This window comes from Carcharodon carcharias, chromosome 26, assembly GCF_017639515.1.
Source record: "Carcharodon carcharias isolate sCarCar2 chromosome 26, sCarCar2.pri, whole genome shotgun sequence".
In the NCBI taxonomy this organism is placed as follows: Eukaryota; Metazoa; Chordata; class Chondrichthyes; order Lamniformes; family Lamnidae; genus Carcharodon; species Carcharodon carcharias.
Genome location: NC_054492.1, coordinates 1,826,195 through 1,843,648, shown reverse-complemented (window position 1 = coordinate 1,843,648; position 17,454 = coordinate 1,826,195). Strand labels below are relative to the sequence as shown.

The following is a 17,454-nucleotide window of genomic DNA, read 5'->3' as shown; positions in this document are numbered from 1 at the left end:
GGGATCTCTGACCATGCAGCATTCCTACCAAAGTCTCAGCTTCAATTGTTTAGCTTAAGTCCCTGGAGTCGGACCCCAACTCACAATCTGTTGAGTCATGGGTGCGACTGTCAGCTAGGCCACTGCTGACAACCCAGTGATAAACCTGGATTTTCAAATGGCGTCTGTCACTTGCTTTTCTGCTACCATCCACCATAACTTTAAGCTGATTAAGGGCAACATATCCTCTCTCAGAAGGCCTCATGTGACTATCACCCTTACCTGATCAATAGCACCCTCAGCCCAGACAAGTCACTTCAAGATCCTTGTCATCATTTTTAATTTCTTCCACAGCTTTGCTCCATCTTAAATCCTCGCACTGTTTGAAATTGTCCAAACAGACTCATTACCCCTCCAATCACCCTAAGCTGCCAACCTTTGTACCTTCATTCTCAGAATGTGGGCAGTGGTGGAAGGGCCAGCATTTGCTACCCATTCCTTGTAGCCCTGAGAAGGTGGTGATGGGCCTTCTTGAGCCACTTCATGTAACAGTTTGATACAACTGAGTTGCCTGTTAGACCATTTCAGAGGGCAGTTTTGAACTAACCATGTTGGTGTTGGACTGAAGTCAAACAGAGAGAAGTTAGAGGGAGGATGGCAGGTTTTCTTCCCTATAGGATAATAGCGAAGCAGCTTTTTTTTATGACAATTGCCAGCTTCATGGTTACTTTTACAGATCCCAGCTTTTCATTTCCAGATTTTTTAAAACTATATTCAAATTTTCTGCTTTTAACACACTCTGATATCTTGCCTTTATGCCACTATTGGCACCTTCTTTAGTCTTTAACAATATTGTTAACACTCCCTTTATTCTGTGTCCATGACATCTTTGTCAAATTCCTCCCCAGCTCACACCTACCACTGACCTTCTAGCTTGCTTCACCTGCTCCACCTCCCCCCGACTTAAACAATATAAAATCCATCACGTTTCTAGCTTTGAACAAGTCATACAGACTCAAAACATTAACACTGTGTCTCTCTCCACAGATGCTGCCAGACCTGCTGAGCATTTTCTGTTTTTATTTTAAATTTTCAAACTGCCATTATGGAACCTGAACTCTCATTCTCTGGATTATTAGTGCAGTGACGTAACTACTACATACCTAAATGCTTCCTTCTTTACTGCCTTTGACAGTTCTAAACTACCCCTTTGACTGCACTATCCTGCTCAATGCCCACTTGCCCTTTGGAAGGTTATCTGACAGGACCAGTATGATGTAAATGCAAATTGTCATCGCTTTTTGTAAATATCCCAAAGGAAAGGGGATCGAATTTGGAGCAGTCCTTTTTACAAGATGGAGAATGTGATGAATGTGATTGAAGGGAAAATGATTTTTGCTAATGGATTTGTTGTACTTTTCTTACCAGTTACCTCCTCCCACACTTGCTGCCACCAAAGCCAGGCTTTGACTTTGGCAATCTGAGAGGCAAGAGCACCAACACCATCCAGAGACTTTTCAAAATGAACTTTGTGCCCGTTGGCTTCTGGCAGCGGTTTATTGCCCGCATTTTGATTAGCCTGGCAGAGATGGATACCCAGGTATGACCCACATTGCCAACTCACTTGTACAGACAGATATTCCAGGGCTGATTGCTGGTCTCACTTTCTGCCAATAGGCAATTGGATTTTGTGCAGAAACTTCAATGACCTTCTCTTCCACAGGATTCCCCTCATTTATTTAGGTGAAAACATTGTCCTGCCAAGTGTTGAAATTTGCCACTTTAACTGACTGTTAAACACTGGATTAGGTCTCATTGGGAAGGCTGTTAGAATCTGTTTACCATCACTGTGACTTCTGCCATGTTTAATAAATAAAGAGAAGGCTTGAAAGCTGTCCAGATTCTCTGCTTCATTCTATAAAATACCCTCCCCTCTGGGCTTCTCCACCCTCCTCATTTTTTCCCTCTCCCCACCTCCTTTCCTGCAACCCCCTCTTTCATCTCCCTCTCTCCATTCTTTCAAGTCTCCCCACCCTCTTTCAACTCTCCCCACCCTCTTTCACTTCTCCCCTCCCTCTTTCACCTCTCCCCTCCCTCTTTCAACTCTCCCCACCCTCTTTCACCTCTCCCCTCCCTCTTTCATCTCTCCCCTCCCCCTTTCAACTCTCCCCTCCCTCTTTCACCTCTCCCCTCCCTCTTTCACCTCTCCCCTCCCTCTTTCATCTCTCCCCTCCCTCTTTCATCTCTCCCCTCCCTCTTTCATCTCTCCTCCCCTCCTTCTGCACTCACTTTTTCCCCTCCTGTGAAGGTAAGGAATGGGTGGGGATGGGGTGAGTGAGGGAGAGAGGAAGATGTGGGGAGGGGTTGGGGCAGGAGGTAGGAGTGAGAGGAAGAAGAGAAGGGAGGGGTCATTTCCAGCTGTGTGTGATCACCAGTGTCCTATATAATTGGATGGATAATCTTCTCTGCCCTGGAAATATTTATGTCACTGATGATTGAGCCAAGAATTCTGGGTGGAATACCCCTACAGATCTGCCAACACTGCCCGTCGTTTAGAAAGCAGGAGGGACTTCTCTCTGCCAAAGGCAAAGTTGATAAATATGTTCTTTGTCATGATGATTACAAACGAAAGTTAAAATCTAGGTATTAAATCACAAATGATATGGAAAGTTGAATCTTTTCCTCTGAAATAGATGGTGGCTTTTTTCTTTAAAAATAGAAACATACTGTTGATGCTAGAATTGTAAAATAAAAATAGAAAAAGTAGAAAACCCAGCAGCTCAGGCAGCATCTGTTCAGAGAGAAGCAGAGCTGGCATTTTAAAAATTAAAAGCTGTTCATCGTCAGCATCACCCAGAAGCAATGTTGGGTCATCAACCTGAAACTTTGGCCCTGGTATCTCTGGGGTGGTGGGAGGTGAATCATAGACTCAGGAGGAGGCCATTTGGTCCATCGAGTCAGTGCAGGCTCCCTGCAAGAGCAACTCTGCTAGTCCCACTCCACCTACTCTTTCCCTGCAGCCTTGCAATCCTTTTCTCTTCAGCCGTTTGTCCAATTCCTTTTTGAACTCCATGATTTAATCTGTTTCTGCCACAATCTCAGGCTGTGCATTCCAGATCCTAACCATTCATTTTCCTAATGTCGCCTTGGTATTTTTGCCATTCACTTTAAATCGGCGCCCTCTGGTTCTCAAACCTTCTGCCAGTGGGAACGGTTTCTCTGTGCACGCTTTTGATACCTCTTCTCAACTTTCTCTTCTCCCAAGAAAACAGTCCCAACTTCTCCAGTCTATCCATATTACTGAAGTCCCGGACTCCAGAATCATTCTTGTAAATTTTTTCTCATCCTCTTTAAAACCTTCACATCCTTCCTAAAGTGAAATGCCCAGAATTGGACACAATACTCCAGTTGAGGGTGAATCAGTGTTTAACTTTTATGCGGGTTTAACATCATTTCCTTGCTTTTGCAATTGTGACTGGAGAAGGCCAAAAGGCTGGAGTGCAGGAAAACACAGTGGAGCTGGCAGTTCCTGCCCTGCTTCCACTTTCAGCTTTCTCAATGCCAGCAAATTTGAAATTGCCTCTCACATGCGCCGTGGGAAGCCGGTTTAAAAACGTTAATGAAGCTCCCCATCTCTCAGCAGCCGGACGTCCTGACATCCTCTGCTGCCTGTGAGCGGTGAGCTGGGGTCAAATTCACTTGCCCCCTTCCGACCTCTTCTCGTCCATCATGGGTGTTATTGCCAAGGCCTTTCTTTTCTCACTGACCTTTCCCTTTGCTTTCTTGACCAGCTCTTTGAGAATGAAAAGAATCCAAAGCGAGGCAGAGCAAATCGAACCTCAGTTTACAGCTTCACAAGATCACATCGTCGCAATCGCTGCAGCACCTTCCGAGTCAGAAGAAATCAAACTATTTATTGGCAAGAAGGTTTGCAGGTGAACTACGATGGTGGGTTTCTAAGGTAATCACCTTTATTAGTTCTATTACAATTGAAGCTTCTGCTAGGCCAGGAACACTGGAGACTTACTCTGGTGTTTGGAAATCGAAACAAGCCCTGACGCTGACTGCATATAATCCTTGAAACTCAGCAAGTCCTTTCCTTCCTGTAGTGTGGAGTCCTCTGAGGTGAACTGGAAAAGGAAAAAGAGTGCAGGAATAAAAATCAATTGCCAGTCTGAAACACGGGATTTCTCAGCCGTTGCGTTCATCACTGATCATGTCAATTCTCTGATTGATCAGTGGTTTCCAGGTAAGACCCAGAAGGGGGTGTCAAGGTAAATGGTTCTGTGCCACAGGAACTGTCCCATGACTGCACTGTGACATGGCTCAGTGGGAAGCCTCTTGCCTCTGGGCCCTGAAGGTTGTGGGTTCAAGTCCCACACCAAAGACTTGAGCACATAATCCAGGATGACCCTCCGGTGCGGTACTGAAGGAGTACTGCACTGCCAGAAGAGCGATATGGTGTTAAACCAGATCACCTGACTCTCAGATGATCCTAAATGATCCCATGACACAATGATCCAATGCACTCTACACAGGAGTGCAGTGAAGTTACCCCTGTGTCCTGACCAAAATTTACCCTGTCAACATTTTCAGAAGGCATTCACTAAGTAACTACAGGGTAGATTGTTACACAAGATTAGGGCTCATAGGCCTGGCAGTAATTTATTAGCATGGATGGAGGTTTGGTTAAAAGGCAAAAGACAACAAGTAGGGAGAACTGGGTCATTTTTAAGGGTGCAGGGTGTAACTAGTGAGTTCCACAAGGTTCAGTGCTTCAGTCTCAGCTATTTACAGCCAATATTAATGGCTTATGAGAGAGCCAAGTGTAATGTATCCAAGTTTGCTGGCATTATAAAGTCAAGTTGAAAAGTAAACTGTGAAGAGGATGCAAAGGTATATATCCCCGTTAAGTGACTGGACAAGAAGGTGACAGTTGGAATATAATGTAGGGAGAGGTGAAATAATGCACTTAGGCAGGAAGAATAGAAAAGCTAAATAATTTTTAAGTGTTGAACAGCTTTTAAGTGTTTTTATTCCGATGGCTTTGGTTGTCCTTGTACACATCACAAAAAGTTAACAAATGGTATGATAGGCAGGGGGTTGGAGCACAAGGGTAATTACTCTGGGCTTTGAGTCCACACCTGAAGTGTAGTGTACAGCTTTGGTCTCCTTGCCTAAGGAAAGAGATACCTTCCTTAGATGGGGGTGCAGCAAAGGTTCACTAGATTGATTCATGGGGTGAGAGGGCTGGACTATTAGCAGAGATTAAGCAGAATGGGCCAATATTCTCTGGCATTTAGAAGAATGAGAGGTGGACTCGTTGAGGTGTATAAAATCCTTAGAGGATTGGGCAGGGCAGATATTTAGAGGTTGCTTCCCCTGTCTGGACCTCTCGGGATGAAGGGTCAGCTATTTAGGGCTGAGTGAGGAGTAATTTCTCCCTCAGACAGTTTGAATCTTTGGAATTCTCGACCCCAGAGATTTATAGGTGCTCAGTTTTGGGTATAATGAAGACCGAGATCAATAGATTCTTGGGAACTGAGGGAAGTGAGGGATATGGAGGTAAGGTAGGAAAATGGAGCTGGTGCAGTTCATCTTACTGAATGGTAGAAAAGGCTTGATAGGCTGAATGGCCAACTCTTGCTACAATTTCTTATATTCTTATCTAAAATAGATGATCAGGTCATTAACATATTGCTCTTTGTGGGAGCTTGTGTGCAAATTGGCTGCCCCACTTTCTGGATTACAACAGTGACTACAAGGCAGAAGCACTTTGGAACATCGTGAGGTTTTAACAGGTGCTATAGAAATGAAAGCCTTTCTTCTCACATTTCAACCATGTGTAGATTTAACAGAAATAATTGGATTGTAAGATTTCTTGGCCCCAAACTTCCTTCCTCAAGCCAGTGCTGAGATGCTGCAATCTGGGCCAATGTGGGAGTGTTTGGGGCAGGACATTGATACACTGGTTCCCTTGTTCATTTTTACACCTTCTCAAAATCACTATCAGAAGGTGAATAATTAGGCCATCCACACTGATCTGCTAGAGGAACCAACATTATTTATTTTGATTACAGAGACAGGAATCCTGCTCAGTCCATTGACTGGAAACCAGTGACTTTGTCTTGACAACTTGTGGATGCTGCAGGCTTGAAATGTTACTGCTGTGAGCTCTGGTCCAGCTGGAGTTTATTTGGGACTACTGGAACTATCTGACATTCCCTTTGGCCACACCCCCTATATAGAGGAGCAGGCAGTCGCTGCAGCGATTGGTCAGAATTTTCAGCACCTATCACATGGTGGAATTTGATAGACCTTTGGTTCCACCTCAGATTCCAGTCCCCCTCCCCCATTGGAGGTCTAAGTCTCGTTCACACCATACTACCCTCTCTTCCTCCATACCACCCACCCTCACCCTCCTGACCTTCCTCCATCCACCCTCTCTCCACCCAATCCCACCTTCCCCTCTACCTACCTCCACATTTCTCCCTCTGTTCCCCCCCACCCACCCCCTGCATTAGGTTCAGCATCCAATGTTCACACTGCCGTTCCTCAGAGAATGCGATGGATTATCATGTGCCCAAATTTACACTGTAGTTGTCACGTTTGATTTCAATATTTAAATCTAAATACATTTTAAACAATCACCATGCAATGCTGAGTTTATTCTGGTCCTTCGCTATTTTAAAGTGTTTTTCTGGCAGTGTTTTTTCTATGTTTTCTTGTCTCTTTCTGAATATATATGCAGGAGTCTCTGTGTAACTGACAGAAATGTGCCTTTGTGTGACCAACAGCTCTTACAGCCACTGAAGCTGATGGATCTCCCTTGGTCGAGCAATATGTTCCCTGTCCTCACTGCACCCCCACAACCACAGAGGAAACACAAGTCCAGTCCCAGGCTCAGGGCTTGCATTACTTCAGTATGGAGGACTGTTTACTCACTGCCATCGAACACACACACATCGAGTGTCCAAACCACCCAACAGACCCTGTACCACTGGAGGAGCTGGTTCCCGAACTTTTTATGACTGATTTCCCAGCCCGGTAAGGACTACGTGTGAATCTCGTAAAGGTAGAATGGGACTCCGAAATGTCAATTCTGATGTTGGGTTTCACTGTTTAAAAGACAAAGCCATTTTGATTCTTATTGTAACCTCAAGAAAGATTGATTTAAAAAATAAAAAGCAGTTTGTGGGAGAGTGAGGGACAGCAGAAGAATGGATGAGAGGGAGGTTGGGGGGCAGCTCAGTGCTGGGCACTGAGGGGTGTCGATGCCGGGCACTGAGGGGTGTTGATGCCGGGCAGTGTTCGGGAGGTCGATGCCGGGCAATGAGGGGTGTCAATGTTGGGGACTGAGGGGTGTCGATGCCGGGCACTGAGGGGTGCCGATGCTGGGCAGTGTTCGGGAGGTCAATGCCAGGCCGTGGTGGGAAGATCAAGCACTGAGTTGGAGGCGGTGCTCAATGCTGGGCATTGGGGGAGGTGTGGGGGGGGCAGTGCCAGGCATTGGGGGGCAGCTCAGTGCTGGGTATGGGCACCGAGGGTGGGGGTGCTCAGTGTCAGGCAGTGGGGAGTGTCGCGCACTGAGAGGGGGACTTGACGTTTTGCCAGTCGGGGTGGGGGTTTTGGTGCTGGGCATTAGATTGGGGAGGTGGAGTCAGTGCTGGGCAGTGTGGGAGGCAGGAGGGGGGTCAGTGTCAGACAGTGAAGGGGAAGGGGGTGGGGTTCGGTGCCAAGCAGTGAGGGGGTGGTGGGGGCAGTGTCAGGCAGTTGGGGGAGGGTGTCAGTATCAGATAGTCGGGGTGGGAGGGGGGGGTGTTGAGTCAGTGTCAGCCTGTGAGGGGTGAGGATGGGGCTCTGTGCTGGACAGTGGGGCTGCCAGGCACTGAGCTCTGTACAGCACTAACTCCTGTGAGTCGAGGCCATCATGAGATGGTCAGCCCGGAACGATGAAATCTCGGCGTGGTCAGTGTGAGGAGGAGCTCAGAGCCCAGCCCTCTGGTCACTGACTCCACAAACTCGCCCCCTGGCCCTGGTTGCACTGTTATTAACTCTCACTCGTTTGGATTTCAAACTGTTTATTTCCATGTGTTTGCTTCTATCAGTAGACATAGATCCTTGTGCTTAGATGGGTCTTACCCATTCTGAACATAAACCTGACTCCCAACAGTTGGCAACTCCAGTGGGAATACTGAGTAAATCAGGAGAAAAAGGAAAATGTGAGGAAAAGTTGGCACTTTGACCTCTATCCTGCAATTTCAATCGGAAAAGCAGCTGAGTTAGGTTTGGTTCTAATGCTGGTCTTACATGGTCCGGTTTTGATGGATTCTACCCATTCTCACTGTGATATATTCTGTTGTCACTACACTTGACCGATACTGTGTGGACACCATGAAGCAGCCTCGTGTAAGTTACAAGGAAGTCTTTGGGCAGAATTTTTCACTGAGCAGGCAGGCGCCCCAGCGGTTTGTATGTAAATTGATGCATGAGATTTTGCTCGGTGGGCAAGCACAGGATTAGGAGCCATGCTCTCCGTTAATTAACAGCTTGGTTAAGGCCCTTGACAACCCAATTGATGGTGATTTAACATTGCTCTGGCGAGTTTTTACTCATCGCCTAGACAAAACTGGCAGGCGGGCAGGCCATAATTTGCAAGACCTCATCCATGGGCAGGATACGAAGGGTCAGCGGTGTTGTCAATATGAGTAGTGAGGAATTTTGGAGATAACTTGCTACTGGTGGTTTATTGAGACTTGACAACTTCATCTCTGATCATTCTAAGCATTTCCAGGCTTTATTTCTGAACTCATTGGCACCTTCCATGCTCCCTGAGGATTCGGACCATGTGGGCCTCAAAGGTAGTGATCTCCGGATTACTACCAGTGCCACATGCCAGTCAGAGTAGAAATAGCAGGATATATCGGATGAATACGTGGCTGAAGAGATGGTGTGAGGGGGAGGGTTTCAGATTCCTGGGACATTGGGACTGGTTCTGGGGGAGGTAGGACCGGTACAAACTGGACGGGTTACACCTGGGCAGGACTGGCACTGATGTCCTTGGGGGGACTATTTGCTAGGGTGGTTGAGGAGGGTTTAAACTAAAATGGCAGGGGGATGGGAACCAATGCAAGGAGTCAGAGGAGGGGGAACAAGGACAAAAACAAAAGACAGAAAGGGGAATAAGAAAAGTGATAGGTAGAGAAATCAAGGGCAAGAATCAAACAGGGCCTCAGTGAAAAATAGTGGGAACAGGACAAGTAATGTTAAAAAGACAAGCCTTAAGGCTTTGTGTCTTAACGCGAGGAGCATTCGCAATAAAGTGGATGAATTAACCGCGTAAATAGATATAAACAGGTATGATATAGTCAGGATTACGGAGACAAGGCTGCTGGGTGACCAGGGATGGGAACTGAACATCCAGGGGTATTCAGTATTTAGGAAGGACAGACAAAAAGGAAAAGGTGGTGGAGTTGCATTGCTGGTTAAAGAGGAGATTAACGCAATAGTGAGGAAAGATATTAGCTCCGACGATGTGGAATCTGTATAGGTAGAGCTGAGAAATACTTAGGGGCAAAAAACGTTAGTGGGGGTTGTATTTAGACCCCCAAACTGTAGTGGTGATGTTGGGAATGGCATTAAACAGGAAATTAGAAACGCATGTAATAAAGAATCATCTGTAATTATGGGTGATTTTAATCTGCATATATATTGGGCAAATCAAATTAGTAACAATACCATAGAGGAGGAATTCCTGGAGTGTAAACGGGATGTTTTTCTGGACCAATACGTTGAGGAACCAACGAGAGAACAGGCCATTCTAGACCGGGTATTGTGTAATGAGAAAGGAATAATTGGCAATCTAGTTGTGCGAGGCCCCTTGGGGATGAGCGACCATAATATGATAGAATTCTTCATCAAGATGGAGAGTGACGTAGTTGATTCTGAGACTAGGGTCCTGAATCCTAATAAAGGAAACTACGATGGTGTGAGGTGCAAGTTGGCTGTGATGGATTGGGAAATGTTACTTAAAGAGATAGGCAATGGCAAGCATTCAAAGAGCGCATGGGTGAACTGCAACAATTGTTTATTCCTGTCTGGTGCAAAAGTAAAACAGGAAAGGTGGCCAAGCCATGGCTTACAAGGGAAATTAGAGATAGTATTAGATCCAAGGAAGAGGCATATAAATTGGCCAGAAAAAACAACAGACCTGAGGATCGGAAGCACTTTAGAAATCAGCAAAGCAGGACCAAGGGATTGATTAAAAAGGGGAAAATAGAGTATGAGAGTAACCTAGCGGGGAACATGAAAACTGACTGTAAAAGTTTCTGTAGGTATGTGAAGAGAAAAAGATTGGTGAAGACAAATGTAGATCCCTTACAGTCAGAAACAGGGGAATTTATAATGGGGAACAAAGAAATGGCTGACCAACTAAATACATACTTTGGTTCTGTCTTCACAAAGGAGGACACTAATAACATACCAGAAATGTTAGGGACACAGGGTTTAGTGAGAGGGAGGAACTGAAAGAAATCAGTATTAGTCAGGAAATGGTGTTGGGGAAATTGATGGGATTGAAGGCCGATAAATCCCCAGGGCCTGATAATCTACATCCCAGAGTAGTTAAGGAAGTGGCCCTAGAAATAGTGGATGCATTGGTGGTCATCATCCGAGATTCTACAGACTCTGGAACAGTTCCTACAGATTGGAGGGTAGCTAATGTAACCCCACTATTTAAAAAGGGATGCAGAGAGAAAACAGGGAATTATAGACCAGTCAGCCTGATGTCGGTAGTGGGTAAAATTCTAGAGTCCATTATAAAAGATTTAATAGCTGAGCACGTGGAAAACAGTGGCAGAATCAGGCAGAGTCAACATGGATTTATGAAAGGGAAATCATGCTTGACAAATCTACTGGAATTTTTCGAGGATGTAACTAGTAGAGTTGATGGGGGGAGCCAGTGGATGTGGTTTATTTGGACTTTCAGAAGGCTTTCGACAAAGTCCCACATTAGAGATTGGCGTGTAAAATTAAAGCACATGGGATTGGGGCTAGTGTACTGAGATGGATAGAAAACTGGTTGGAAGACAGGAAACAAAGAGTAGAAATAAACGGGTCTTTTTCCGAATGGCAGGCAGTGACTAGTGGGGTACCACAGGGATTGGTGCTGGGACCCCAGTTATTCACAATATACATTAATGATTTAGATCAGGGAATTAAATGCAATATCTCCAAATTTGCAAATGACACAAAGCTGGGTGGGAGGGTGAGCTGTGAGGAGGATGCAGAGATGCTTCAATGTGATTTGGACAAGCTGAGTGAGTGGGCAGATGCATGGCAGATGCAGTATAATGTGGATAAATGTGAGGTTATCCACTTAGGTAGCAAAAACAGGAAGGCAGATTATTATCTGAATGACTATAAATTGAGAGAGGAGAATGTGCAACGAGACCTGGGTGTCCTTGTACACCAGTCGCTGAAGGTAAGCATGCAGGTGCAGCAGGCGGTAAAGAAGGCAAATGGTAAATTGGCCTTCATAGCGAGAGGATTCGAGTACAGGAACAGGGATGTCTTGCTGCAATTGTACAGGGCCTTTGTGAGACCACACCTGGAATATTGTGTGCAGTTTTGGTCTCCATATCTGAGGAAGGATGTTCTTGCTATAGAGGGAGTGCAGCGAAGATTTACCAGACTGATTCCTGGGATGGTGGGACTGACATATGAGGAGAGATTGAGTCAGTTAGGATTATATTCACTGGAGTTCAGAAGAATGAGGGGGGATCTATTAGAAACCTATAAAATTCTAACAGGACTAGACAGGGTAGATGCAGGAAGGATGTTCCCGAGGGTGGGGGAGTTCAGAACCAGGGGTCACAGTCTGAGGATATGGGGTAGACCATTTAGGACTGAGATGAGGAGAAATTTCTTCACCCAGAGAGTGGTGAGCCTGTGGAATGTGTTACCACAGAAAGTAGTTGAGACCAAAACATTGTATGTTTTCAAGAAGGAGTTAGATATAGCTCTTGGGGCGAAGGGGATCAAAGGATATGGGGAGAAAGCGGGAGCAGGCTATTGAGTTGGATGATCAGCCATGATCATAATGAATGGCGGAGCAGGCTCCAAGGGCTGAATGGCCTCCTCCTGCTCCTAGTTTCTATGTTTCAATGACCCTTCCAGGTATCAGACAGCCTTCCCTTACCCTGGTAATGGTGATTGTGGTCTCCGCTGGAGGCACCTCCTCTTAGGAGAAAGAGGGGGGCAGAAAGTGGAGGAGGCCAGGAATCCCAGTGCAGCCTCCAGGGGAGGCACTTGTGGGAAGAGAGTCACAGGCACAAAGGGCACAGGGCCAGCAGGTAGTCCAAGGCAGAAAGGGCTGCAGAAGACGCCACTATCCTGCTGCCAGGGTTTACATGTGGTGATGCAGCTCCCTCAATATGTCTGAGGTGCATTGCTGAAGGAGGCTCTACCTCTGAAGGAAGAGCATAACCTCCATTTATCAGATGATTGGGCCTGAGCTCAGCTCCGACTGTCTGGGTGGACACCCCAAGCCAGTGGCTCTGAAGGTCACAGCAGCCCTCAGCTTCTATGCCTCCGGCTCTTTCCAGGGATCAGAGGGGGATCAGTGTGGAGTCTTCCAATCAGCTGTCCACACTTGTGCCAAGCTGGTGACAGAGGCTCTGTTCAGGCGGGTATTGACTTTCCTTTGTTTCCGTACGGATGATGCCAGTCAGACACAGTGAGCCAGAGGCTTCACGGCCATTGCTGGCTTCCCCCGTGTCCAGGGTGCTATAGACTGTACACATGTGGCCATCAAAGCGCCAGCAGGTGAGCTCGGTGCCTTCATCAACAGGAAGGGCTTCCACTCCATGAACATGCAGATAGTGTGTGACCACAGGATGCTGATTCTACAAGTCTGTGCCAGGTACCCAGGCAGCTCCCACGACGCCTACATCCTCAGACAGTCCCAGGTGCCGGGGCTCTTCAGTGCTCCAGCCCGGCTGGATGGATGGCTGCTGGGTGACAAAAGCTATCACTTGAAGTGGTGGCTTATGATGTTTCTCTACCACCCCAGAGCAGAGGCAGAGCAGAGCAGGAGTCACGCCTCCACAAGGGCTGTGATGGAGAGAACCATAGGTTTTCTCAGGATGTGCTCCTGATGCCTGTACCATCCAGGGGGGTCACTACAATACCCCCCAGAGCGGGTGTCACTGATGGTGATTAAATGCTGCTCTCTCCACAATCTGGCACTGGCAAGGGGGTACCCACTGGAGGAACAGGATCTTGACGCAGCTTCACAGGCCACAGAGGATGAATCCAGTGGTGAGTCAGAAGAGGAGTATGGTGAGGAGAATGCTGAGGGGGTGCAGCTGGACCTCGCTAACCTCCAGGGAGGCTGGGACACCAGGGACACCTTGATCCAACGCTCCTTCAGCTTGGCTGTCAAATAAGAACTACCCCCTCATGCCAGGGCTGCTGCCACCTCATCGTGGATCGTAAAAATGCCCCTTTCTTTGGCCCCCAGGATACACTCAGTGCCTGTGCAATAAAGATTCGAGACACCCACGTCCAGCATTATATACAGGCGTACCCTGCACCTACAGAACAAATGAAACATACTCAGGCCAATAACACAAACGCAAATGTAATTTTATCTTGGAATTCACAGTCTTGAACAGAAACAAAACCAGTGTTGGTAGTCACACCATTAAAAAAAGAAAAACAACATGGAGGAACAAAAGATCACTCATGACCCGTCCCTCTTGTGCTTAAGGTGCTTTAAACTTACGTCTCCGAGTGCTACGTCTTGGTGCTCCCCCTCCGCTGGTACCGGCATTGGAGACAGCTGGCTCACTCTGCTGTCCTGTTGGCCTTGATAACCTTGCTGGTTGTCGTCTAACCAGAGGAGCCTGTGCTGGCCTTGCCAGGGAGGGAGCGGCTGGTGCCAGGGCTGGCATCTCCCCAGTCGCCGTAGCCTCATCAGATGCTACGGTCACTGGCAGAGGGGCAGAGGAGCTGTTGCCATCATCCAGAGTGCCCTGAGAGGAGCTCACAGAGTCAACAATCTGCTCGTGTGCCAACGTGAGGTCACCTTTGATGGATGGGCACCAAGCTGGAATACTGGGTGCCCCATCCATCTCATGCATGGACACTGACCAGCAGAGTCATTGCCTGTGTGGGAGCTGGCGGGTCTGAGCACAGCCCCAGGAACCTATCATTCTGTTCCTGGAGTTGCCTCTCTGTGAGACTTGCCACTCTCTCAATGGGGGAGAAATTGCACTCAGCTATGAGGGTCATTGCATTGCTCATGTTCCGCAAGGACTCCTGCCCAACAGAGACCATGGCACACAGACACACTTGGATCTCACCAGATCCTCCTGCACATCCCACTGGACGTCCAGCATCTGCTGCCTGCTGTACGACTCTAGAGGTCCATTATCAGCCTTCAAAACTGAGCATCGGCCTGGTCTCCAGCAGTCCCCCAACTGCCAGTGCCCTGGGCACTCTCTGCCTCTGCCTTCACCTCAGGCGAGTGTGAAGTGCCCTCACCAATGTGCACTGAGATACTAGCCGCTGAACTAGTGCCCACCCAAGTGCTGGTGCCTGCTTCAGAGAGCGGGTGCTTGGGGAGCATGGTGGTCCTCCGGTCTGAGGCTGACCCTTCAGGGTCCGGAGGGTGAACCTAAAAGGGAGAAGGAGGACATGTCGTTAGTTAAAGTTATCACACTGTCACTGTGCATGCCAGGTACCCTGGTGAGACAACAGAGATCTACATCATGGCGCCATTGTCTTCCAATGATCGATGGGGACTCCAGGTTTGAGGCTGACATCAATGAAGAGACTGCACTAGAATGGTTGCACAAGCAGAAATTCTCACCTCAGTGTACTGCACTCTTACCTTCGTCTGACACCCCGGCCTCACCATGGCCACTTAACCGAGGTGCATGGCTCCTCTCGAGCTCCAGTGTCTCCTGCTCATACCGGGAGAGGACGAGGAGGTGAGGGGATCCTCCACCAGTCCATGACCTCTCAATATTGTTATGGGATGTCGTCTCCTGAAAGGACAGAGGAGCATTGATGAGTCCACTCTCTACCTGCAGCACCATTGCAGCCTGGCCAACCCCAGCTGAGGAACACCTCACAGGGCACCTCCAGATCATAGCCCTCGAGCCGCAAGGCACTCAGTCCAAGCAGCCAGGGCTCACCCCCTTGGCCAGCTCGGGCGTGATTGACAGTTGGCACTCAGACTCTAACACCCTGGGGCTCCGTGGGGTGGGGGAGGGGGCCAGCCCAAAACAATTTATCACACTGACCCATGGCAACACGGTACTCACCCTTCCTGAGCGCAGCAGGTCTGGACCCAGGAGCGCCGCACCACATCGTGGCTGCTCACCTGGGCTGCCAGCTCCTCCCAGGCCCTCTCTGTGAGGTGTGCTGGCCTCCTTCTCCCATCTCTGGGGACAAGGGTGTCCCTCCCGGCAGCCACCTCCCCCAGGAGGGCGGCGAGGCACTCATTGGGAAAACGGGGGGGCTGAGTACCTCCTGGACCTGCCCTCCCACCTGTTATTTGCTGACACTGGACTCCATCCTTGCAACAGCAGACTGATGTCCATCTGAGGCTGCCTGGGCCATTTTCAAACAGGCCGCCCGGTCACCATTGGACCTGGCAGCCAACAGGTCCCTGCCCCCACTCGCCCTGTCCCAGCCAGTGACAAGCCCTGTTTCACACTGGGCGAGCCTTAGTGACGGCTCCCAATCACGGGCAGTGGTTGGATTTCTGACCGCCCCTGCTGAGCCTGCCTGATGAGGGCAAGATACTGAACTATGTACATATTCACAGTCAGTATGGAGAGGACTCCATACTAGGCCCTTACACATTGCTACTCATCTCCAGGCTAGCCCTAGCTCTAGGTCTTGTGCCTTCTTACACCACCATGTGGGCTGTCTCGTTTTAACCCTTTGGATACCAGATCCTTCTACTACAAGTTTCACTCTATATTTACTTCAGCACTGATTGAAAGCGGGTGGGTGCAGGGTGTTAAACACCCACCTGCCATCAGAAACTCAGGCAGCCAGCATTTATCTGCCTCCCAACATCTACCCCTGGATAATTCTGCCACAGGAATTGAAAGGAAATGATTCTTTGTGGCGTTCCTGCCCACTCACCTGATTGGGAGCCTACCCACCTCAACAACACGCAGCCCCTGTGAACGTTGCTGTCTCTCACCGCATTGTGTCAAGTGAATACTCCGGGTCCTTCCTCTAGGGTCACCTCCCACTCCCGCTCCCAGTCCCCATCCCACCATATCTACATACAAAATATGAATTAGGACTCAGCCCCTTGAGCCTGCTTCGCTATTCAATAAGATCATGGCTGATCTGAATGTAACCTCCACACCACGTTCCTGCCTATCCCGATAACCTTTCACCCCATGCTAAAGACTCTGCTTCCACTGCCTTTTGAGGAAGAGAATTCCAAAGACTCATGATCCTCAGAGAGAAAAAAATTCTCTTCATCTCTGTTTTAAATGAGTGACCTCTTCTTTTTAAACAGTGACCCTTAGTTCTAGATTCTCCCACATCCACCCTGTCAAGACCCCTCAGCATCTCATGCTTCAATTAAGTCACCTCTTCAAAACTCTTCTAAACTCCACCGGATACAAGCCTAACCTGTCCAAATTTTCCTCATAAGACAACCCTCCCATTCCAGGTATTAGCCCAGTAAATCTTCCCTGAACTGCTTCTAATGCATTTACATCCTTCCATGAATAAGGAGACCAGTACAGTACACAGTACTCCAGATGTGGTGGTACCAATTCTCTTTTGAACTGAAGCATATCCTTTCTACTTTTGTATTAAATTCCTCTCGCAATAGACCATAACATTCTATTAGCTTTCCTAATTATTGCTGTAACTGCATACTAATCTTGTGTGATTCATGCACTAGGACACCCAGATCCCTCTGCACCTCAGAGCTGTACAATCTCTCACCATTTAGATAATATGCTTCTTTTCTGTTCCTACTGCCAAAATAGACAATTTCACATTTTCCAACACAGAGTCCACTTGCCAGATCTTTTCCCACTCACTTAACCTATCAATATCCCTTTGCAGACTCCTTATGTCCTCTTCACAACTTACTTTCCACCTATCTTTGTGTCATCAGCAAATTTAGCTACCATACCTTCGGTCCCTTTATCCAAGTCATTTATACTAATTGTAAAAAGTTGTGGCCCCAGCACTGAATACCGGTGTCGTAGTACTCGTTACATCCTACCAACCAGAAAAAGACTTATTTATGCCTACTCTCTGTTTCCTGCCCTGTTATAACATCCTTAATAATAGCTTCTAACATTTTCCCTATGACAGATGTTAGGCTAACTCGCCTGTAAGTTTCCTGCTTTCTGTCTCCCTTTTTGAACAAAGGAGTTACATTTACGAGAGAGTTTGTTAGCAAATTTTGGAAAATGAAACCCA

The 17,454-nt window shown here is 47.7% G+C and overlaps 1 protein-coding gene across 3 annotated transcripts in view; it reads left to right on the top strand.

The window, feature by feature from the left end:
* Positions 1 to 17,454, top strand: part of lrrk1 (leucine-rich repeat kinase 1) — a 262,189-nt gene that overhangs the window by 160,590 nt on the left and 84,145 nt on the right. For all 3 annotated transcript variants that reach the window (XM_041175194.1, XM_041175192.1, XM_041175193.1), the window contains 4 exons: positions 1,408 to 1,579; positions 3,771 to 3,940; positions 4,089 to 4,228; positions 6,777 to 7,026. In XM_041175194.1, coding sequence (XP_041031128.1) covers positions 1,408 to 1,579; positions 3,771 to 3,940; positions 4,089 to 4,228; positions 6,777 to 7,026 — 732 coding nt within the window. The remainder of the gene's footprint in view (positions 1 to 1,407; positions 1,580 to 3,770; positions 3,941 to 4,088; positions 4,229 to 6,776; positions 7,027 to 17,454) is intronic.